Source organism: Leucoraja erinacea, chromosome 26 (genome assembly GCF_028641065.1).
Source record: "Leucoraja erinacea ecotype New England chromosome 26, Leri_hhj_1, whole genome shotgun sequence".
In the NCBI taxonomy this organism is placed as follows: domain Eukaryota; kingdom Metazoa; phylum Chordata; class Chondrichthyes; order Rajiformes; family Rajidae; genus Leucoraja; species Leucoraja erinaceus.
The window spans coordinates 23,645,870-23,671,170 of NC_073402.1; the positions used below are offsets into that span (position 1 = coordinate 23,645,870).

Genomic DNA, 25,301 nt, shown 5'->3' on the forward strand with positions numbered 1-25,301 from the left:
GTCTGTAAGGGGTTTGTACGTTTTCCCTGTGACCTGTGTGGGTTTCCTCCAGGTGCTCTGGTTTCCTCCCACGCTCCAAAGACGTACAGGTTTGTAGGTTAATTGGCTTTGGTAAAATTGTAAATTGTTCCTAGTGTGTGTAGGATAGTGTAAAGGGCCCGTCCCACTTGCCGATGTTTTCGGCAACTGTCCTAGCGCGTCATATCAGGGTCGCCAAAAGATTTTGAATATTTCAAAATCCATCGGCGACAAATAAATTGTGGCTGTAAGACGCCACAATGCCGCACACAGTCAAAGTCTGTTGTTCTGATCTGGAATTTTCCACCTAAAATATGGTAGAAGCAGATTAAATAGAAGCACACATTTATCTACAACATAAATGGATAAATTATTGAAGAAAGGAATTGACAGAGACACAGTGAAGAAGTGTGGCATGGAAACAACTGCATAGTTCTTTCGACGAGATGACACAGACAAGATGAACATAACAGATGCTGGAGTAACTCAGCGAGACAGGCAGCATCTCTGGATAGGTGGAGTGGGTGATTCAGGTCGAAACCCTTCTATTCAAGAAGTTGCCGGTCCCGCTGAGTTACTCCAGCATTTTGTGTCTCTCTTCGGCATAAACCAACATCTGCAGTTCCTTCATATTATGTAAAATAATATGTGTGTTATGATTGTGTTTATAATTTGTTTGGTTGTTTTGTTGTTCCGCGAGCATTGCCACTTTCATTTCACTGCACATCTCGTATGTGTATGTGACAAATAAACTTGACTTGACTTGACTTGACTTCCTACACAAGATGAACGTAACAGTTGACTTCTGAGTGCCAGCACTGCACAGCAAAGCTCGTTTTGTGATAATGTGCTGTGCCAACAAAAGACCATTTTCTTTCGTAGAAAAACAAATGTTTTAAAAAAATATTTATCCTGAGAAAGTAGCACTGCATAAACCACGATTCAGCAAGGGTGAGGAAACTCCTGGGCTGGCTGTTGGCAGTAACACCATGTGATAGATCTCTCGTCTGATATCAGCTTTGACAAACACTAATCACTCAGTGGATTGTGCAATTCCTGTCAAGTCTGGCCTCAGATTACCCGGTAGGTTGGGTGAACATGAGATAAATTTACAGGTTTGGGAACAGGAAGTTTAGGAACACATTGACAAAAGTACCTGCTGAATAATTAGATGAGAAGCTAAATTCCCCCAGCCAAATACATTGCGTTGCAAGTGTGGCATGAACCTGCCTGTCATCAGATAAAGCGTGTTGCAAGATATGTTGAAATTGGCCTGTCTGATATAATTCGATCAAACTGACCTAATTACAGTCATTAAAATTATAACTAGACACACTCAATATCATATAAAGAAACTGCCTAATCTGGAGAAGGATTTTTAGTAATAATATTATAAAACAATGATTTAGAAGGCAAACCAGGAAGAATTTGTTCACATTGTGGGAGAAGAAGGAATGACCGGGGTGGGACAATTCTTTGATGATGTTGGCTGCTTTTCTGAGGCCGTACAAGAGTGTAGATGGAGTCTAATGGCGGGAAGTTTGGTCTGAAAGATGGACTGGGCTACAACTCTGACCCTCTGCAATTTCTCGCGGTCTTGGGCCAAGCTGCGATGCAACCCGACACCATGTTTTCTATGGTTCATCTGTAGAGGTTTGTAACAGTCGCTGGAGACATGCTGAATTTTCGCAATCTCCTCAGGAAGTAGAGGTGACTGACGTTCCGCCTTCTTGGCTTTTGCATCAATGTGGTCGACAGATCACTGGCAACGAACTTGAAGCCCTCAGGGTTTCCACAATTGCTTTATTGATGTGATTGGGGCCATGCACTTTTCCTGAGGCAAAGGGATGTAAACGAGTGATGTTAGATGTCCCGTCTAGGCTCGGGAAGTTCAAAAGTCGGGCACCGAAAGATGGACTCGGTGCTAGGCAACAGTCTGGACCCTCTACGCGGAAAAAAATCGCATCTCGCGAGGTCTTGGGCCAAGCTGCCCCATGCCCAACCCCCCACCCCCCATATAAAACAAGTACATTTACATACTATGAAGGTAGGGGTTCATCTGTAGATAGAGGTTTGTAACAGAGGGAGCTGGAGAGATGCAGAATTTTCGCAATCTCCTCAGGAAGTAGAGGTGACTGACGTTCCGCCTTCTTGGCTTTTGAGAAGGGAAATCAATGTGAGAAAGACAGATCACTGGCAACGAGAGGGACTTGAAGGATTCAAAAACAGGTTATACCAAATACTGACATCAAGCAAAATCCTAAAGGACTGATTTGCCATGTCAGATGGATATGCATCACTGTGTGCTTGTTTTCTGTATTTCATCAACCTTTGAGTCAATATACTTCCTGTATATTCTTTGAAATAATATCCCATGAAAAAAATGCCGCAATTCCGCCTGCAATATTACTTAATCTAATTTCTTAGGATTCTTCCCTTTTCACTCGCTGCATAACACTGGAAGTGGGAGAGGTTTAAAAAATGTTTAATATGACAGCCTATCCCATAGCTTCTCCTCCATTTCCATATTTGGTTCCTGTTCCACCTTTTATTATCTAACCAATATGGGCAGGGTTCTGAAATGGTTATGAGACAACCCTTCCAGTTTTTCCCCAAAATCTGCACAATAATTTTGTTACCCATTTATGATGGATTTCTGATGCCTTAGATCGCCTTTGTAAACACACATGCTGATGCTGTCCAATTTAGGGTGGCAGAGTGGAAACATAGAAACATAGGAAACATAGATGCGCAGGAGTAGGCCATTCGGCCCTTTGAGTCAGCACCACCATTCAATAAGATCATGGCTGATCATCTAAAATCAGTACCCCGTACCCTTGTTCCCCATATCCCTTGTCTCCATTAGCCCTAAGAATTAAATCTAAATCTCTCTTGAAAGCATCCAGTGAATTGGCCTCCATTGTCTTCTGTGGTAGGGAATTCCACAGATTTACAACTCACTGGGTGAAAAAGTTTTTCCTCATCTCAGTCCTAAATGGCCTACCCCTTATTCTTAAACTGTGACCCCTGGATCTGGACTCCCCCAACATCAGGAACATGTTTCCTGCATCTACCCTGTCCAATCCTCTAAGAATGCCATAGGTTTCTATAAGATCGCCTCTCCTTCTAAATTCTAGCGAATACAGGCCCAGTCGACTTATTCTTTCATCATATGTCAATCCCGCCATCCTGGGAATTAACCTGGTGAACCTACGCTATACTCCCTGAATAGCAATAATGTCCTTCCTCAAATTAGAAGACCAAAATTGCACACAATACTTCAGATGTGGTCTCACCATGGCCCTGTACAACTGCAGTAGGAACTCCTTGCACCTTAACTCAAATCCTGTTGCAATGAAGGCCAACATGCCATTGGCTTTCTTCACTGCCTCACAGTGCCAGAGACCCGGGTTCTATCCTGACTACTGATGTTGTTCGTGCCAAGTATATACATTCTCCCTGTGACCGCGTGGGTTTTCTTCGGGTGCTCTGGTTTCCTCCCTCATTACAAAGTGTGCAGGTTAATTTTTTTTTTTGTAAATTGTCCCTAGTGTGTTGGATGCGAAAGTGGGATAAACTAGTGTATGGGTGATCGATGGTTGGTGTGGACTTGGAGGACCGAAGGGCCTGTTTCCATGCTGTATCTCTAAACTGAACTAAACTAAATTTGCTTCTTCAACATAACGTTCAAATTCCATAAACATTTTTAAAATTTGGAAATGAGCTAAGTCCTTCATGACTCAATGGTTACAACTCATGATGATATTGCACCTGTCTCAATAGACAATAATAGACAATAGGTGCTGGAGAAGGCCATTCGGCCCTTCGAGCCAGCACCGCCATTCAATGTGATCATGGCTGATCATCCACATTCAGTCCAGTTTCTTGTTATGTCGGATTTTATTTTCTTACAAGTTGTTTTCGCAAAACGCATAATATCAAATAGACTAAACACGGATTTATTCATTTCTATAGTGTGTTTCACAATCACGCATCATCCCAAAGGCTTTCACAGCTAAGGAGGGACTACTGAGTCACAGTCACTGTAGTGATGCAAGAAACAAGGCAGCTGATGTATGTACAACAGGATCCACAAAGAGCAGTGAGATCATGACTGGATTACCTGCTTTAAATCATGTTGGTTCGGGGATAAATGCTGGCCAGCACTACAGAGAGATTTTCCCTGATCTTCCTCCATTTGAGCCAATGGATTCCTTGCATCCACCTGAGATAGACTTAGATGTGCTGCCTTTGGACAAAGACTTCCCGCCTGCCTATCAAACCCCCCCCCACACTACAATCAATCCAAAGAAGGGTCCTGATCCATATTCCCCAATGATGTTGCCGGACCCGCTAAGTTAATCCAGCACTTTGTGTCTTTTTTTTTTGTTAACCAGCATCTGCCGTTCCTTCCTTCTTCAGGAATTGAGCTGTTTGTCCTGGTGCCTGCACTTGGTTCTGTCCAATGAAACCAAACACAATGTGGAAGCAATTATCCACCTCAAAACTATATCTGGGGGGTACAGGGGACACACAAACTCGCAGGTTAACATTTCGTATTGGACCTTCTACCCGCAATGTACTTTTGGATTAGTATAAAGTTGTTAAAGTGTTGAGGAATATTCCTTCAAGCACCAGAAATGGTGTCATTTGTTTGTGTGGGCAGTAAACATGGTTTCAGATTTCACACGTATGCAAGGTGTAGAAAGTACATCTCCAAAAAAGTATTCGAAAGACATTAAAGACAATCTTTACCCGCTGGTTCAATCACAAGCAAGAATCAAAATGAAGTCCGAGACTTATGGATTTATTTCCCATAACTTTGAGTTTAATTATAATCATAATCATACTTGGCTAATAAAGTATGTTTTGCAACATACCAGGAATTAGATTTGCCAAACAGTCATACCATTAAAAAGCAACAAAATACATTTTAACATAAACATCCACCACAGTGACTCCTCCACATTCCTCACTGTGATGGAAGGAGAAAAAAAGGTCACTCTTCCCTCTTTTGTTCTCTCGCAGTCGGGGGCCTCGAGCCTTCCGTTGACAGGACGATCTTGGCTCCCATAGCCGGCAGCGGGACCTCCTGTCGGGGCGATCAAGCTCCTGCATTGGGGGGAATATCAGGTCCCCCGCGCCGGGCGATCTATCCCTGGAGTATTGCGTACAGTTTTGGTCTCCTAATCTGAGGAAAGACATTCTTGCCATAGAGGGAGTACAGAGAAGGTTCACCAGACTGATTCCTGGGATGTCAGGACTTTCATATGAAGAAAGACTGGATAGACGCGGTTTGTACTCGCTAGAATTTAGAAGATTGAGGGGGGATCTTATAGAAACTTACAAAATTCTTAAGGGGTTGGACAGGCTAGATGCAGGAAGATTGTTCCCGATGTTGGGGAAGTCCAGAACAAGGGGTCACAGTTTAAGGATAAGGGGGAAATCTTTTAGGACCGAGATGAGGAAAACATTTTTCACACAGAGAGTGGTGAATCTCTGGAATTCTCTGCCACAGAAGGTAGTTGAGGCCAGTTCATTGGCTATATTTAAGAGGGAGTTAGATGTGGCCCTTGTGGCTAAAGGGATCAGGGGGTATGGAGAGAAGGCAGGTACAGGATACTGAGTTGGATGATCACATTGAATGGCGGTGCAGGCTCGAAGGGCCGAATGGCCTACTCCTGCACCTATTTTCTATGTTTCTATCCCTGGTTGGGGCTGGTCGAAACCTTCTGTGACTGGAGTTTCCCGACATCAGCCTCTACCCGAGACTGCGAGCTCCGCGATGTTGAAATCCGCAGGCGTGGTTGGAGCGTTGATCCCAGGCAAGGGATCGGCTCCAATGGTAAGTCCACGTCCCCGCGGTGGGGCTCAAAGTCAGTCCTGAGCAAGGCCTCCAGCTCCATGCTGTTAGGCCGTAGAGAGGCCAGAGATACAATCCGAAAAACAATCGCAACTCCGGCAAGGTAAGAGATTGAAAAAAAGTTTTCCCCCGACCCCCCCCCCCCCCCCCCCCCCCCCCCCCCCCACCCCCACCCCCACCCCCCTCCCCCCCCCCCCCCCCCACATACTGTAAAACAAAACCAGAGAACAATAACACAAACTTCTAAAACGCACTAAAAATAACAATAAAAAGACAGACAGACTGTTGGCGAGGCTGCCATCGTGCAGCGCCCCCTGGTGGTATTTCTGAATTTAGACTGGATTCCAACACTTCAGAAAGTAATGTGCTGTTGAGGATGTTGCTTTTGAATGAGATGTTAAACTGAGCTTGTCTGGCTCCTCAGATGGGCCTGTCAATTTCCATATTCCCATATTATCTTACAACATGGAAGGAAGTCATTCAGTCCATCAGGTCGATGGCAACTCATAGAGCAATCCCATTCCCCCACTAAATTTCCCTGTCACTGATTCTCCTCTTGTGCCCATTACCTCCTCCAAGTTGTACCACCCAGCTACGCTAGGTCCGAGTTACTGCGGCTAATCATTCACCAACCTACATATCAATGGGTTGTGGGACGAAACCAGAACTCCTGGACAAAGCCTTGTGGTCATCGGGAGAATGTGCACACTCTATACAGACAGCAATGGAGGGGAGCTGGAAGAGAGTAGCTCCATTAGCTGTGTCACTGCGTTATCTTTAGGACTGCATGATACTTAACCACAACTCTAACTTTCCAATAACACTTCAGGAGGGACCAAAACTGTCATCTTCAGATCTAGTTGTGAACATAGTTGTGAACATTGCCAGCCACCAACATCACTCTCTACCTGGCCACTCCCTGTCTGAAATGGATTTCTCCAACCCGATGCCATATGTAACTTTGAGCTGAGCTTTCATCTCAATATAGTGGCAAGTTCTATGGTAATCTCCCTCAATTGCCAGCCTGAATGTCAACATCCAATCCTCAAGCCGGTGCCACTTGAATCATCCTCAGCTTTGCCCTCATCATACCTAGACTCAACTATTCCCAGAAGAGTTTCCAGAAGTAGAGGTGAGCAAGGGGTTGACATGAAGTGCAATTGGTGGAGGAATGGGGGGGGGGGGGGGGGGGGGGGCAATTGGAAGTTAGGAGCGCTGGGTTGACTATTGAACCAAACTGCAATTATACATAGAACAGTACGGTAATGCCCCTGTCCCACTTAACGGAAACCTCTGGAGACTTTGCGCCCCACCCAAGGTTTTTGTGCAGTTCCCGGAGGTAATATAATGATCAGTCTGGAGAAGGGTCTCGAGCCGAAACGTCACCCATTCCTTCTCTTCAGAGATGCTGCCTGTCCCGCTGAGTTACTCCAGCATTTTGTGTCTCTCTTCGGTTTAAACCAGCATCTGCAGTTTCTTCCTTCACAAAATGACCATGTTAGTGGTCAAGTCATCTAAAAATCTGCACTAATAATTGGAAACAGGAATCTCGCCACTGCCTGGGGAATTTAAAGCCTGTAAATTAAACACGCAAAACTAGAATTCAAAACCATTGTAACAAAGCTACAGGATTGTTGCAAAAAAAAAAAACGTATCTGACATGCATCCAGGAGAAATGAAAATCTGCTGTTTCTTCTCAAGTCTGAGTGATAACGTTACTGTGAAATTGCTGAAGAAAACCTTTAACTCGTCCTAACCACAGTGAGCTGTTCAGGAAGGCAGCTTGTGAAGGGCAGTTAGGGATGAGCATTAAACACTGATATCCACCCACATCCTGTGCTTGAAAAATAGCAAAGGTTCAGTATAGCGAGAATCGAATAAAGGTTTCAGCATTTTACTTCCAAATGTGAAAAGTGCATTGGGTTTGATCGGCAGTCAGCAAAACCTCCATTGTAGAGATAGGTATCAACTTACAACTGTGGGTTTGGTCACAAGATCTCTCCTGCTCCACCACACATTGCCCTCAAAACAATCCTATGGGCTCAGAGACCATTCTGCACAGAACAGTGAAACGGGCTGCATTAGTCAACAATAACAAAAATAGCAACTTTTCTTCAGATACTGCCTGACTTGTTGAGTGTTTCCTGCGTTTTACGTTTTTATTTCCGATTACCACCATCGGCAGCATTTTTGCTTTTCATTGAGAACATAAAACATAGAACAGTGCAGCAAAGGGACAGACCCTTCGGCCCCAATGTCTGTGCTGAACATGATGCCAGGTTAAACTATTCTCGTCTGCCTGCTCCTGATCCATATCCCCGAGGCCGAGCAGCACAGTGGGGTGCTCATCCTGAGCTTCTCATTGTCAGATCTGGCCTGAGACTTATCACTCTTTTGGCTCGAAGCAGGGAAGATTCAAACAAGAGGACATGACTTCAGAATTAAGCGACAGAAGTTTAGGGGTAACATGAGGGGGAACTTCTTTACTCAGAGAGTGGTAGCGGTGTGGAATGAGCTTCCAGTGGAAGTGGTGGAGGCAGATTCGATTTTATCATTTAAAAATAAATTGGATAGGTATATGGATGGGAAAAGAATGGAGGGTAATGGTCTGAGTGCAGGTAGATGGGACTAGGGGAAAATAAGTGTTCGGCACGGACTTGTAGGGCCGAAATGGCCTGTTTCCATGCTGTAATTATTATATGGTTATGTATGTTTCTATGCCGAACGGCTGTGTTAGAGAGTAAACCGCATGATTAGAGGTAAAGGATTAAATGGAAGTTTAGAGTCTAGAGCAGTGGTTCCCAACCTTTTTTAGCTCGTGGCCCCCTTGGGATCTTTTAATTTTTCTGTGCCCCCCCCCCCCTGACATTATTAGCGGAACAAAAGTACTTCAATATTATAATACCTTCCATAAAAATATCAGTGTCTATTAATTGCACATATATTCTCTTTTATTCTATTCCACAAACATCAAAAATATTTTGTGGGTTCAATAAAACAACCATTTATGATCATACATTCAAAATTTATTTCAACTACATAGATTTAAATTTATTAGTAGTGAAATTTAGGAGGCAACAGGGTGGTAGCTCTTCATTGAGCCGATGGCCCCCTTAATCCCCAAATTTTTCTGTGGCCCCCCTGAAATTTGCCATGGTTATGGCCCCAGGTTGGGAATCACTGGTCTAGAGAGACATTATGGAAACAGCCCCTTCGGCCCATCAAGTCCTTGCCAACCAATGCTCTCATAGTTAGTTATATGCTATCTCGCTTTCTATCCACTCCCTATACAACAAAGGCCAACTAACATAAACAAACTCGCACATCTTTGGGATGTGGGAGGAAACCCAGAAGAAACCCATGTGTAGTAGATGACATTCAAAAGGTAGTGTGCACATGGGTTGTAAAAATAGGACAGATTAGTTATAAGGATGTTTTATATTCCTATGAACTATTTATAGGTAATTTGGTTTCTATCCCTGTCCTGACATCTCGCCTCTCCATTCTCAGCAATATTTCTTTCACTTCCTTCTCTCGTTGAACTTCTCCCCCTTTTTTTTTGGAGTTTTGGAAATCCTTCACGTAGGATTTTAATGATGCAAAGGAATGGGTGCCAAGTTGACATTTGCGATGAGGCGATTTGATGTGATCCTTGTCAGCTTTCATCCCTTCCTTTGAGGAGGAGGAAATGTTCCATTGCACATTCCCGGTGATGCTGTCGAGCTCCGCCAACTCACTGTGCAAGCACCAACAACTCTGCTTGGACAGTTTCCAGGAACCTTAATTGCAGCACGTATAAGCACTTTGCAGTAGATCACACCCCAGCATTCCCACCCAATACGTACCTTCATGAAGTGCTCTCTACCCCAGGGCAGTCATAAATAACTTACTCAATTGCCTGTCAACAAATTGTTTAAGGAGGAACTGCAAATGCTGGAAAATCGAAGGTAGACAAAAGTGCTGGAGAAACTCAGCAGGTGCGGCAGCATCTACGGAGCGAAGGAAATAGGCAACATTACAATCTGAAGAAGGATCTGAAGAAGGGTTTGGGCCCAAAACGTTGCCTATTTCCTTCGCTCCATAGATGCTGCTGCACCTGCTGAGTTTCTCCAGCACTTTTGGCTGCCTGTCAATAAATGGTATGTTTATTTTAGTTTGGAGGTACAGGGCGGGAGCAGGCCCTTCGGCTCACCGAGTCCACACGCACCCACACAGCAATCCTCGCACACCTACACTATCCTGCTCACACTAGGGACAATTTTACATTTATACCAAACCAATTAACCTACAAACCTGTACGCCTTTGGAGTGTGGGAGGAAACCGAAGATCTCGCAGAAAACCCACGCAGGTCACGGGGAGAACGTACAAACTCCGTACAGACAGGATTGAACCCGGGTCTCTGGCCCTGTAAGGCAGCAACTCTACAGCTGCGCCACCGTCATGCCCTTGCGTTCATCGCCGTTAATTTTTATGTCCGATAGAGACGAGGAACATAAATCACACGTTGCATATTAAGGGCAAGAAGTTTCCTCAATGGCCCCATGTGATGAAAGTGAAGAACCTGCATTCATTGTTACTATTAAAAGGGAAGGCAGGTGGATGTGCATTGGACCAACATGAAATAGAAGTACAATTCATATCTTTCAAAACGAAGGAGAATAAAAATTTGACACAAGGATTCAGGACAGGGTGGGGTGTGAAGACAACGTGGGCATTTTCAGAGGGACTGCACCAAGAAAGGTGGGTTCAAAGCCATCTTCTGTGCTGCCAAGGTGAAGGGGAAAGACAAGAATATTTGCCTGAAAATTCAATCGTGTGTGTTTCTCAGGTTTAGTTAATGAAATGTCAACTGTCCATTTCCCTCCATAGAACATAAAACGTAGAAGAGTACAGCAAAGGAATAGGCTCATTGGCCTACAATGTCCATGCTGAACATAACGCCAAGACCAACTATTCACTGCCTGCACGTAATCCATCTCCTTCCATTCCTTCCATATCCATGTGCCTATGCAAATGTCTCTTAAATACCACTATTGTATATGCCTTCACCTGCCACGGAAATCGTTATCAAAATATCCGGGGGACAGGGGGGACACAATATCTTGGCGGCCGCACACTCATACACACACGCGCGCGAGGCTTCAGAGGCCCTGTGAACGATAATTTCAGCTCAATCCAGCGCTAAATGCAGCTCAACTCTGCCTGTCTCGCCTGGTCATGCCTGGACTGATGACATTTTTCCCGTAAATCCAGGCAGGGCTGTAGGTTAACCTGGCGGGACAGGGAAAGTTGAGCTGGATTTAGCGCTGTGGGCCTGGGACCACCTCTCCCATTTGACCCCCAATGTCTCTGGGCACCCTCGGGTGTGGGGGGGGGGGGCTCTCGGGTGGGGACGGGGATGGTCCAGTGGCGGTTCGGCAGCGATTGCAGCGCCGGAGACCGGGATCAATCCTGGCTGCGGTGAAGCGCAACTCTACCGCTGTGCCATTATGCTATGGCACTGTGCTCCTGCTCCCATTCATACATGAACGGTATGCACATAATGTGGCTTTGGTTCAATGGTTCGTTTTAAATTCGGCACCTTATCTTTACCGCTCCTCAGCAGGTGCCAAATGAACACAAACCATGGATAGCTGATTTGAATGTAATTAGTATTACCGATGGACAAAACTGTGGATGCAGACAATTTGCCTCACAAGGTGAAGGTGTGGAAAAGCAAATGAAAGAAATGTGGGAAACTGAAACGCATTGTAACGTAATCTCAATATGAAAGCAAAATCAGAACATGCTCGTAGCAAGTAATACATCATTACTGCTTACTGACGACATTTACAGAACATCAGATGGAAAATGATTCACCTGATTATTCAGTGGCTCGGTGACAAACTGCACAAAGTGAAGTGTGTAATAAGTGGCAGGAAGAGGGCGTCTCCCTCTTAGGCAGTTCAGGTAAGGTCTAAAACCCTCTCCTATCATTGGGGAAAAGCTTCAGTATTTCACGTTGGAGTAGGCACTGAAACTGGAATCGGTTTTCAAGTTGAACCCTGAGTCAGTTAGCACTTGGCAATTGCTTCAGTATCGAATTGAATTGCATATTTATCATTCCTCTACTCCAATTTTCCATTTCAAGTCGGCTTACCTCAGCCAGGGGAAAAGACACAAGAACTGACGCAACACAGACCTTTGCCTGAAAAGAGTCCAAATCCAAGCCACGCCTCCTAGTGCAGTTTCCAAAACAGATAGGCTTCCATTCACAGTCAAATAATCCCGGCGTTCTCTCTCATTGACCTGCACATTAAAGTCCTTATTATCAGCCACTTTCTCTTCCATGGTGCTAATAAAACACATTGCTGTGGTCTGGCTGCCCTGCGGATTACGCTCTGAGGACCACTGTAATTTACCCATTCTCACGTCAGACCCATGAGATGTCAGACTTGATAAATTGGGAAGATACACACCCTGATGAAGGGTCGCAACCCGGAAAGTTACCTATTCCTTTTCTCCAGAGATGCTGCCTGACCCACTGAGTTACTCCAGAACTTTGTATCTATCTTCGATGTAAACCAGCATCTGTGGTTCCTTCTTACACTCGATAAATTAGGAGTCCTGCACTTGGAGCTATCATGTCACAATTTAATGCATTGTTGTGACAGCAGCTATCTAATATTTGTGCGCATTTGTTTGAGGCCCGTGTCGCAACCTTGTGTGTGGACTTGATTTTGCGTTGTTGCTACGTGTAAACTAAATTTCAGCACAGGGCATCACACTTTGTCAAGACTTTTTCAAAAGATTCCTATATGAATATATTCCTATATTTATGATTTTATCCCTAACTGTTTTAACACATTAGATGAGTTCATAAATATCAGTTTGTGGTTGTAGGAAGAAGGTGGTAAGGTGCCATGTTATGTCAAGAAAAATCTATACCCGTTAATGGGTGAGATGTGTGGCTGAACACAACACGATTCCAGAAAGGGGTGTGTGTATGAAATTGCATTACACCCAGTAACAGGTGGATGAGTCAAAGTTGGAACAACAGTACCAGTGCCTGCAATCTGGAAAAAATATCCTAACACAGTTCTCAAGAATGGATACTGATCTATTGAGGGAAATAAAAGGAGAGATACCCAAGACCCTGGACCCAGAGAATAGGTTTAAAACAGTGTGGAAAGAAGTCGGTACGGAGCTTTATGGAGGAATATACAATCATTAAAGCAGAGGTAACTGACATGAAGGGGCCCAATAACAGAGCAGGCTGTACAATAGTCCAGATAACATACAAAGTAAAAATCTCAGAGGGTCCTTGGATTCTTATGATTTTTAATGCCATTCAGCCCATCAAGTTGATGCTGGCTCTGAGAACAATCCAATCAATCCCACTACACTTATTTCCCTGGTAAGGTCATCAGGTTGCGAGTAATTTAGAGAAAAATAAGGTTTAATTTAGTTTAGTTTAGAGATACAGCACGGAAACAGGCCCTTCGGCCCACCAAGTCCGCACTGACCAACGATCCCCACACATTAACCTACACACCCAAAGCCAATTAACTTACAAACTTACTTCTTTGGAGTGTGCGAGGAAACACACAAGGGGTCACGGGGAGAACTTACAAACTCCGTACAGACAAGCACTCGTGGTGAAGATCGAACCCGGGTCTCTGGCGCTGTTAGACAGCAACTCTGCTGCTGCGCCACCGTGCCACCCCTTGGCAATAGCAATCTTTTATAAAACAGTAATTATGATTCAGCTGGAGTCTTGTGCCTGGTTCTGGGCACCACGATTTGGATAATACACTGGAGAGAGAGGATAGGGGATTTCCTGACAGTGGGAAAAATATCAAGGATATCAGGGAACGGTTGGAACTATTCCGCTGAGGACAGAGAAGGTTGAGCTGAGAGTTAATAAAAATGCTCGAAAATTCTGAGCCACCGTGCCACCTTAGGGTGAGGGATGAAATAATGTTGCCATATTTTGCTCTTTAAGGATATAGGTCTTGTAGACGGGATACTCTGCACACTCTATTTATCACATCATCACATTTTCCCAAACCTAACCATTTTTACGAGATCAGGGTTCACCCCATAAGCGCGGAAATGTGAAAGAGGGACAGGAAAGTGGACTCTAAACCTTCACCTCATATACTACACCAAGTGTGTGACAGATAAGGAAGTAAGTCATTGTACAATGGAATGGGAGTGTAGGAAAGTCCCATTAGATGTTGGGAAATGATAGTAAAGATTACCATTAAATTTATCTCCACTGGGATCCTATTTTTAGAGGTCAGTTTAGTTTAGTTTAGTTTAGTTTAGAGATACAGCTCTGAAACTGGCCCTTCGGCCCACCAAATCCACGCTGACCAGTGATCCCTGCACACTAACACTAACAAGGTAGGGACAATATACAATCTTTACCATGGCCAGTCAGCCTACAAACCTGCACGTCTTTGGACAATAGACAATAGACAATAGGTGCAGGAGTTGGCCATGTAGCCTTTTTGAGCCAGCACCGCCATTTAATGTGATCATGGCTGATCATCCACAACCAGTACCCCGTTCCTGCCTTCTCCCCATATCCCCTGACTCCGCTATTTTTAAGAGTCCTATCTGACTCTCTCTTGAAAGCATCCAGAGAACCGGCCTCCACCTCCCTCTGAGGCAGAGAATTCCACAGACTCACCACTCTCTGTGAGAAAAAGTGTTTCCTCGTCTCCGTTCTAAATGGCTTACTCATTATTCTTAAAATAGGAGTGTGGGAGGAATCCGGAGCACCAGCAGAAAACCCATGTCATGTGGTCACAGGGAGAACGTACAAACTCCGTACAGACAGCACCCATGGTCAGGATCGAACCCGTGTCTCGGTATAAAATTGCCCGGATAAACTCCTTGAAGCTTTCCTCATGGTTCATGACATTTTTACACTTCTTCTTCACCTCCCCGTAACCTTCCCACACAATCAGAGCTCTAAACATTGCATCATGAAAGTTACAGAGAATGGACTAGTCATGCATTCAGCTTCAGATGTAGGCATCTGCAAAGAACAAACAGTCGGTAAGGCACGCAGATTCGATTTTTTTTCCGTTGATGGGGGAAGTTCAGAATAAGGAGAGCCAAAAGTTAAAGAAAGAAATGCAAACTGAAAAGGTTGGAACTGTTCATCAGGTCAGACAGATGAGATGCAGAAGGTAAATTTTCCGATCAATGGTCTTTCATTGCAACTAGAAATAGTTGGAGAATTGGCATATTTTAAGTTGTAGAGAAGGGGAGTACTATAATTAAATAGAGACGCAAGCAACTGTCGATGCCTAAATCTTTTGCGAAAGACACGGTGGTGGAGGAACCCAGTAGTCAGGCAGTATCTGGTATGGAAACGAACAGATCTCGTTTTGGGTTGGGATCCTTCCTCAGGCAGAAGGGTCCCATCTCAAAATATCACCTGTCCATCCCCTCCCCAGATGCTGCCTGGCCCACTGAGTTCCTCCAGCACTTGATGTACTGCTCTGCAATTAAATGGAGGCTTTAGAGTGGCTGAATGATGCAAATAGTTGTGGAGCCAGCTGAGAGAGGTGGCTGGAAACTTGTTTATTGCAGATGTTCAGGGTAAAGACGATAAAATGGAAGAAGAGAAATAAAGACAGGGGCAAAAAGAAACACTGATCCAGTGCATTGCCAGAGACTGCTAACTGAAATAAAACAGTGCTGGGATTACTCAGCAAGTCAGGTAGCATCTGTGGGGAGAGACAAAATGACAATGTTACATATTGATGACATTTCATCAAAATGGCCAGTTCTGACAGAGACTAAAGGCTGCATAACTGAAATTAGTCAGCGGGTATTTCTCAGCACTGCGATACATTCTAAATCAGGAAGTCTCCAAAGGCTGCTGAGGTTAAGTTATTAGAAACATTGAGAGCTAGAATCAAGTGTTTTGTTGAGTAAATCCACAGATCACCAGCGATCTAACAGAATGACAGTTAAAACTGTTCATTTGTTTGAGATGCAGAGTGACACTGACACTGACACCAATGGGTTGAATTGTCTGTCAGAATCATGCAGGCACTGCAACTAAAGAAAAATACCCTTCTCCTTTGAGCTTGGGCTTCATTACACACATGTGGGATCAAGTTTCTCTCTCTCTCTCTCTCTCTCTCTCTCTCTCTCTCTCTCTCTCTCTCTCTCTCTCATTCTTTCATTCTCTCTCTCTCTCTCTCATTCTCTTTCTTTCTTTCTCTCTTTTTCTCTCTCTAGCTCTCTCTCACTTTCTCTCTCTCTCTGTCGGTCTCTCATTCTCTTTCATTCTCTCTCTCTCTCTCATTCTCTCTCTCTCTCTCTCTCTCTCTCTCTCTCTCTCTCTCTCTCTCTCTCTCTCTCTCTCTCTCTCTCTCTCTCTCTCTCTCTCTCTCTCTTCTCTCTCTCTCTCTCTCTCTCTCTCTCTCTCTCTCTCTCTCTCTCTCTCTCTCTCTCTCTCTCTCTCTCTCTCTCTTTTTTCTCTCTCTCCATCTTGCTCTCTCTCTCTCTCTGCTCTCTCTCTCTCTCTCTCTCTCGCTTCATTTGTTGAATTGGTCTGACACAAGATGGGATGAAATCTCTATGAAATTCCATGGTCCCGATGCATGGGGGTAAATTCAATGGCCATCCAGACACTAAACATTGAAGATACATTTAGATTTAGTTTTATTATTGCCACATGTATCGATGTGGTGTAGAAAGCAATATTTAGCATGCTATTCAAATGTCAGATATACCAGATAGATGCAATCACTTCAATCTCAAGATCATAGCGGCACGGTGGCACAGCGGTAGAATTACTGCCTTACAGCGCCAGAGACCTGGGTTCAATCCCGACTATAGCATCTGTACGGAGTTTGTTTTCTCTGTGTGCTACGGTTTACTTCCCTGCTCCAAAGCCGTGCAGGTTTGTAGGTTAAATGGCTTTGTTACAATTGTAAATAGTATCTGGTGTGTAGGATAGTTCTAGTGCACTGGGATCGTTGGTCGATGGGCCGAAGGGCCTGTTTCCATGCTGTGTCTCTACAGTCTAAACTCTAACGTCTAAATCCGGCAAGGGGAAGATGCCGAATAGATATATTCCGTAACTAATAACTTTAACACTGATCCAATGTTCCAGCCTGGATTGCCTGAACCTCATGTGCAGTATTTGCTGTCTGCAAACCCATTCAAACAGATCAATCTACGCATGCTTGCAACCTTCTTAAGTTTAATGAAGGCAGAGGATGCAGGGGCTATGAAGTGGTGCCAACAATTTTTGTAGAAAATAAAACATGATTAATACAGGTTGTCAGGTTGATTACCTGTCAGTAGAAATTGAACATTTTAGAGATCTAACAGAATATAAGCAAGTACAGAGGCAGGGAAATTGGAGGTGAATCTTCTAGACGTGGAAAGAGCAGGTTATGCCCCTGTCCCACTTAGGAAACCTGAAGGAAACCTCTGGAGACTTTGCGCCCCACCCAAGGGTTCCGCGCAGTTCCCGGAGGTTTTTGTCAGTCTCCCTACCTGCTTCCACTACCTGCAACCTCCGGCAACCACCTGCAACCTCCGGGTCCCAAACCGCACGGAAACCTTGGGTGGGGCGCAAAGTCTCCAGAGGTTTCCGTTCAGGTTTCCTAAGTGGGACAGGGGCATTAGTTAAGGAGGAGTGAAAGGAAGCACTAGGGAGGTTGAAGGTAGGGGAGGTTAAGACTCAATGCGCCACCTTCATTGCACTAGCTCAGCTTATAGAAACATAGAAACATAGAAATTAGGTGCAGGAGTAGGCCATTCGGCCCTTCGAGCCTTAACCGCCATTCAATATGATCATGGCTGATCATCCAACTCAGTATCCCGTACCTGCTTTCTCTCCATACCCCCCTGATCCCCTTAGCCACAAGGGCCACATCTAACTCCCTCTTAAATATAGCCAATGAACTGGCCTCAACTACCCTCTGTGGCAGAGAGTTCCAGAGATTCACCACTCTCTGTGTGAAAAAATACAGCTAAAATATGGCTAACCAAGGAAAAATTGGAAGATTGCATCGTGAGGTGGCTAATGAGGTCAACGTGGGAACCATGGACCCTGGGCCAGAATGTGGATAGTTTGGCAGTGTGGTAGCTTGCTCCTTCTGCTGCCTATGCAGGGCTTTTCTGTCCTTCCAATGCACCAGCTTGAGGCTCCCAACAGCATCCTGAATGGTATTTGTGTGGTCATGGGCTCTGGATTTCAATGAGTCAGCGGGGATGTTCACACCCAAGCCACAAGATGGAGCCCACATTACAATCCATCGAATAAAATCCATTCCTTGTCCTCAAAACCTGTGCATTTCCCATTTTGTATGTATACAATTCCTTCTGGACAGACATGCTGAGTCTGATTCCAATGCCCTTGAATTGGAAAATTCCACCATACCGTTGCCATAGAATCTGCTCATTACCACAGAACCATAAGATTTCCTGTAACCCTCCACAGCTTGCGATGTATGAGCTGGAGTGACTGTTGCAAGGTAGGAAAATGTAACACGGAAACACAAGAGTCTGCAGATGCTGGAATCTTGAACAAAAATCACACTGCTGGAAGAACTCAGCAGGTCAGGCAGCATCTGCGGAGGGAATGGACAGACAACGTTTTGGATCTAGCTTCAGTTTCGAACCGAAATGTGCTCCGCCCATCCAATCCACAGATGCCGCCTGACCACAGAATTAGTTGACCAGCTAATCAATTGCTGATTCTGGGATAAATATCAATGTACCGGGATGGTTCATTGATTTAATCAACTAGCACCGAGGATCATTAACGTGCACTAGTGCTCGAACCCGCAATCTTCTTCCTGGAGGGGGTGAGCAACACCTCGGAACCAAACTGACACCTAATACTGTATGAATAACGTTTGCTAGCAATGCAAAACAAATTTGGAAATTCAAGGAAATATCTTTGCTTCAGGTCATGAAACCAGACATTGCAATTCAAAGTCTGAAGGTCAGAGGAATAAGATCCACTTATTTATCATCACCGAAGCTGCGTGCTGAACAGACTTGTGACACAACAGTATCCAGTTACAGAGAGAGGAAGTTACTTCAGAGTCAAAGAGTGATACAGCGTAGAAACAGGCCCTTCGGCCCAACTTGCCCACACCAGTCAACATGTCCCAGCTACACTAGTCCCCCCTGCCTGCGTTTGGCCCATATCCCTCCAAACCTGTCCTATGCACCTCCTGGTGTGTGGAGTTGTCACGTCAGCCCTGCGACCGTGTGGGTTTTCTCCAGGCGCTCCGGTTTCCTCCCACACTCCAGAGACATGCAGGTGTGTAGGTTGATTGGCTTCTGTAAATTGTGTCGCTTGTGTCGGATGGAACTAGTGTACGGGTATGTGTGCCGTGAGTACACATGATTGAAGATGGCCTCGCCTGCGTGAAATCTGGTGGGGGAATTCAAAGAAATGAAGGGAAAGCCTTGGCCTTCATAACAAGAGGATATCAGTATAGGAGTAAAGAGGTTCTTCTGCAGTTGTATATGGCTCTGGTGAGACCACATCTGGAGTACTGTGTACAGTTTTGGTCTCCTAATTTGAGGAAGGACATCCTTGTGATTGAGGCAGTGTAGCGTAGGTTCACGAGATTGAACCCTGGGATGGTGGGACTGTCATATGAGGAAATTGAAAAGACTAGGCTTGTATTCACTGGAGTTTAGGATGAGGGGGGTTCTTATAGAAACATATAAAATTATAAAAGGACTGGACAAAGCTAGATGCAGGAAAAATTTTGATTTGAAATTTAGAAAACAGTAAGGTTGGTTTAGTTTAGTTATCCAGCATGGAAACAGGCCCTTCGGCCCACCGAGTCCACGCACACGCACACTAGATCCATCCCACACATATAGGGACAATTTTGCAGTATCCAATTAACCTGCAAACCAGCACACCGGTGGAGTGTTGGAGGAAACCGGAGCACCTAGAGAAACCCCATGCAGTCACAGGGAGAAAGTGCAAACTCCGCACAGACAGCACCTGTAGTCAGGATCGAACCCGGTCTCTGGCGCTGTAAGGCAGCGGCACTACTGCCACTTCAGCCCAAGCTTGATTGCGGCCCTAGACATGTTTGTTCGGTCTACAACGATCTCCGCCCAATGGTAGGAATGATAAGACCCATTCATGAAGAAGTAACAATATATTCAATCTCTGCCCTTTGCGATATGGACAAGTCCTAACCCATTCTAAAGTAGTCAAGAAGGTTTGTTTTCACCTTCCTTATTGTCAGTGTATTTTCTCATGGGCAGGTTGCAACCAGAGCAAAGGAGGCCCATCTACTCGACACGATTGGGGTGGGGCCGTGGAATTCAGCTAAACTCAATGGACACGTGCCTTCAGAAAACATATCAGTAAGAGTATCAAGACTGACAATTGATTATGTAGGGTGCTGAAGTTGAAGATTTGCCATGATATTATCAAACGCTGGATCATGTTTGGGGACAAGTGTGTTCTTATTTTCTTAACGAATTATTTCCTGCATCTTTGCAACCATAAACCAGAGAATATCGTCAAAGATAAATTCCCTTCTAGACCTCCACATTTGGGCTCTTCCATTGAGAAGCGGCATTATCATTGGCCTGGATCAGCAATACCATGGATGAGAGGGTGTTAGCTACAAGGATCGGTTGGCTTGGATTGTTTTCTCTAGAGCACCCAATGCTGAAGGAAGACTTGATAGAAGTATATCAGTCAGTGAGATTGTTTTCCCCAGGGTGGAAATGTGAAAGACTAGAGGGCATAGTTTGAAGGTTAGCAAAATTTAAAAGAGATGAGTAGGACAACCTTTTTACTCACAGAATGGTGTGTGCCTGGAACGAGCTGGCAGGACTGAGGGGTGGAGACGGATTTAGCTTTCTCTCTCGACCCAAAACATCACCTATTTCCTTCGCTCCATAGATGCTGCCTCACCCGCTGAGTTTCTCCAGCATTTTTGTCTACCTTCGATTATTCCAGCATCTGCAGTTCCTTCTTAAACATATCTCTCTTTTTAGTTTAGTTTTGAGATACAGCACGAAAACATGCCCTTTGGCCCAACAAGTCTGCGCCGACCAGCGACCCCCTCACTTTCACACACATTAACACCATCTACACACACTAGGGACATTTGACCATTTTGCCAAGTCAATTAGCCCACAAACCTCTATGTCTTTGCAGCGTGGGAGGAGACCGGAGCTCCCTGGGAAAACCCACGCAGGTCAAGGGGAGAACGTGCAAACTCTGTACCGACAGCGCCCGTATTTAGGGTCGAACCCTTGTCTCTGACGCTGGGAGGCAGCAACTCGACCAATCCACCACTGTGCCGCCCTGATCCGATAGTGCCGTTTAAGAGGCTTTGAGAAAGTCACATAGTATGCAGGGAACAGAGAGAAATGGGTCATGTGCATAGAACATAGGAACATAGAAAATAGGTGCAGGAGTAGGCCATTCGGCCCTTCGAGCCTGCACCGCCATTCAATATGATCTTGGCTGATCATCCAACTCAGTATCTCGTACCTGCCTTCTCTCCATACCCCCTGATACTTTTAGCCACAAGGGCCACATCTAGCTCCCTCTTAAATATAGTCAATTAACTCGCCTCAACTACCTTCTGTGGCAGAGAATTCCAGAGATTCACCCCTCTCTGTGTGAAAAATGTTTTTCTCATCTCGGTCCTAAAAGACATCCCTCTTATCCTTAAACTGTGACCCCTTGTTCTGGACTTCCCCAACATCGGGAACAATCTTCCTGCATCTAGCCTGTCCAACCCCTTGAGAATTTTGTAAGTTTCTATAAGATCCCCCCCCTCAATCTTCTAAATTCTAGCGAGTACAAGCCGAGTCTATCCATTGCAGGCAGAGGAGATTGGTTTAACCGGACATTGTAGGCCGAAGTGCCTGTTCCTACACTCTCCCTTTCTTTACTCTGTTGCATCATTAGAAGCCACAGCTACCCACTTCACATATCCATTACTGGCAATCTGCCATTTGGTTGCAGTTCAGACTGACGGCCCATTTAATCAGTCATTAATTATCCAATCTGTCCTCCTGGTCCTGCCCACCCCCTCCCTCCTGCCCGCACGCTGAAATCTATCCGATATTACATGGAGCAGTAGGCGATCACCTTCTTTAGTCATCGCCTGTGGAGTTAACAACCTTTATTTCCACACTGGGATAATTCCTCTCCAGTTTGGTTTTGACTGGCTTCAGTTATTCCTGAACTCCGGAAAGCGACACCTTTGGAAAACTGTTAGGATTTTTTGGGAAGTGCCGGGGTACTTGCCCAGGTAATGATGGCAAATGCTTGCATCCAGGTGGTGGGCTTCATCACTGCCGTGGTGGGCTGGTTCATGGCCTGTTTCTCTATGGCAAGTCCACAGTGGAAGACGCGGAATGTGGACGGCAGCACCATCCTGACGGTGCAGGAAGGCTGGGAGGGCATCTGGATGAGCTGCATCAATGACAGCGGGGGTCTCCTGAGCTGTGACGTGTACGACTCACTACTAGGACTGCCCTCCGATCTCCAGGCCGCCAGAGCTCTCATGTGCCTTGCAGCGGCACTGGGCATCTTAGCAATGGTGCTGAGCTGTGCAGGCATGGAATGCACCAAGTTTGCAAAGGACGAGGAGAGATTCAAAGCTCTGCTGGTTGTGACTGGAGGGGTTCTCTTCATCTTGGCCGGGACGTGCGTCCTGATTCCAGTCTCCTGGACCGCTGCCAACATCGTGGCCGACTTCTACAACCCCTTGGTGCCCCGCTCCATGAAGGCAGGGCTGGGTGACGCTCTGTTCCTGGGTTGGGGTTCAACGTGTGTCCTGGTCCTTGGAGGAGGCATTCTCTGCTGCTCCGGCGCAGAGGACAGCGTAAAGAGAAAAGGGTATCCAAGGAATCTCACTCGTTATCATTCCACAGCTCCCGGAAACAGGTAACGATCCCTGCTGGAACCCACCATCATGTCCTTCACTGAGCCTAGTTTGCTTGGCCCACTGTTGCATTCTCCACACTTGAACTCAGCAAATAATCTGCACTTTGTAAGGTTTGCTACAACTAATTCGGCGCGGTTTGATCCTGAGTACGGGTTTGATCTGCGGTGCGGGGTTTGAGTGTTCTCCCCATGACCGCGTGGGTTTTCTCCGGGTGCTCCGGTTTCCTCCCGCACTCCAAAGACATGCAGGTTTGTAGGTTAATTGGCTTCAGTAAAGATTCTAAATTGTCCCTGGTGTGTAGGATAGTGCTAGTAGTGTATGGGAATCGAGGGTGGGCTGAAGGGCCTGTTTCCGTGCTCTATCTCTAAAACTCAAACAAAAAAACTAATTCCAACCATTTACTGTATCATCCACTCTACCTATATTGACTCGAGTATATGAAGGCTTTCACTTTAAAAAAAACCCATTATCCTTGTGGTGATATCTATACTGGGTCTCACCTCTCCCTATCTCTGTAACCACCATAAACTGTACAGTGCTTCAACATCTCCGCACTTCCAATTTTGGCCTCTAGCATATTAATATTAATATTAAACAATCCGCCAGATATCGTTCCGTCGAAGTTTTTAGCTTTAGGATTTCCTTCCTCATATTCTGCACCTCTCCAACTTCTGGTCGGCATTTCGCCTTCCTAATTCTGTAAACACAAACTCATCCAGGGGCGGCAAGATGGCGCAGCATTAGAGTTGCTGCCTTACAGCACCAGAGACATTGACTATGATCTTGACTACGGGTGCTGTCTGTATGAGGTTTGTACATTCTCCCTGTGTCCGCGTCGTTTTTCCCCGGGTGTTCCGGCTTCCTCCCACGCTCCAAGGATGTACAAGTTTTCGGTAAAGGTTGTAAATGGTCCCTAATGTGTAGGATAGTGCTAGTGTACAGGGATCGCTGGTCAGCGCGGACTCGGCGTCCGAAGAACCTGTTCCGCACTGTATCTCCAAACTAAACTAAACTCTGCTCTCCATATCCTAATGTACATCATCCAATTCACACATTACTCCTGTACTCTTTAGTGAGTCTGAGTCGAGCATACTTCAGTTTTAAAATTCTCAGCCTTATTTTAAAACCTCCCGTGGCATATTTCCTCCTTATGTAAACTCTTCCGGTCCCACAAACTATTGACATCTCTGTTCTCTGCCAGTGCTGCCTTTTATCGTATCGATGATTTTAATCACTCCTCCATTGGTGATTGCGCCTTTGGCTAACTTTCCGAAGCTCTGGAGTTTTCTTGCTAATTTATTTCCGAGTTTCTACTTTGTTATCCAATGTTTTAAATGCTCCTTAGACCCTACCTACATCAATGAGCAAGCCACAGCTACCAATGCAAATAACACCTTGTGATGATATAAATTGGATAGGCATATGGATTCTGACATCCGGTGGAGGGTTTGGTATGGAGTTTGCATGGGACTAAGGGGGGAAAAACATGGTTTTCCCACTGCTGTTCTGGTTTCTTTCCCGAGATCCCCTGATTCATGGGTATGGATATCAGCCCTTATATGGTGTAAATTAAAACCTGCACGTTGGCATTTCCTCCTATGTAAACTGATTCCTTCCCACAAACTAGAGATCATCTTCGATCTCTGGCTAGTCCTGCCTGTTATGTATCGATGATTTTAACACTCCTCCATGGTGATTGCCACTTTGGGTTGTTCCGAAGCTCTGGAGTTTTCTTGCTAATTTATTTCCGAGTTTCTACTTTGTTATCCAATGTTTTAAATGCTCCTTAGACCCTACCTACATCAATGAGCAAGCCACAGCTACCAATGCAAATAACCCCTTGTGATGATATGTCATATTTTCTGACATCCGGTGCTGTTTGAATGGAGCTAGCATGTTCTTTATTTAACTACATGGTTTTCCATCTGCTGTTCTGGTTTCTTTCCACATCCCCAAGATGCATGGGATGGATTGTCAGCCCTAGTGTGTAAATAGGGTGCACGTTGGAGCAGCAGTAGAGCTGATGCCTTACAGTGCCAGAGATCCGGGTTCGATCCTGGCTAAGGGTGCTGTCTGTATGGAGTTTGAACACTCTCCCTGTGACCACGTGGGTTTTCTCCAGGTTCTCCGGTTTCCTCCACACTCCAAAGACATGCTGCCCGTACAGAGGTTGCACATTCATCCCGTGACTGCATGGGCTTTCTCCACCCACACCATGAAGACATGTAGGTTTGTTGGTTAATTGGCTTCTGTAAATTGTCCCCTCATGCGTAGGATAGAACTAGTGTACGGGTGATCGTGGCCAGAATGCACTCGGTAGGCCGAAGGGCCTGTTTTTATGCTGTATCTCTGAGACTAAAACTAAACTAAAGTGGTAGAATTTGGTGGGATTAATGGGAATGTGGAAAGAATAGGTTCAAAGGAAAATGAGTTAGTGAATTGTGCTGTGAGCCAACATGGACTCAATGGACCAAATGGCCACCATCTATCTCATATAATA

The 25,301-nt window shown here is 45.2% G+C and overlaps 1 protein-coding gene across 1 annotated transcript; it reads left to right on the plus strand.

Annotated features, from left to right (window-relative positions):
• Positions 1-20,040: 20,040 nt before the first annotated feature.
• LOC129709828 (claudin-4-like) lies at positions 20,041-23,331 on the plus strand. Its single transcript, XM_055656439.1, has one exon. It carries the CDS (start codon positions 22,166-22,168, stop codon positions 22,802-22,804), a length of 639 nt encoding a protein of 212 aa, XP_055512414.1. The 5' UTR covers positions 20,041-22,165; the 3' UTR covers positions 22,805-23,331.
• The last annotated feature ends 1,970 nt before the right edge of the window (positions 23,332-25,301 follow it).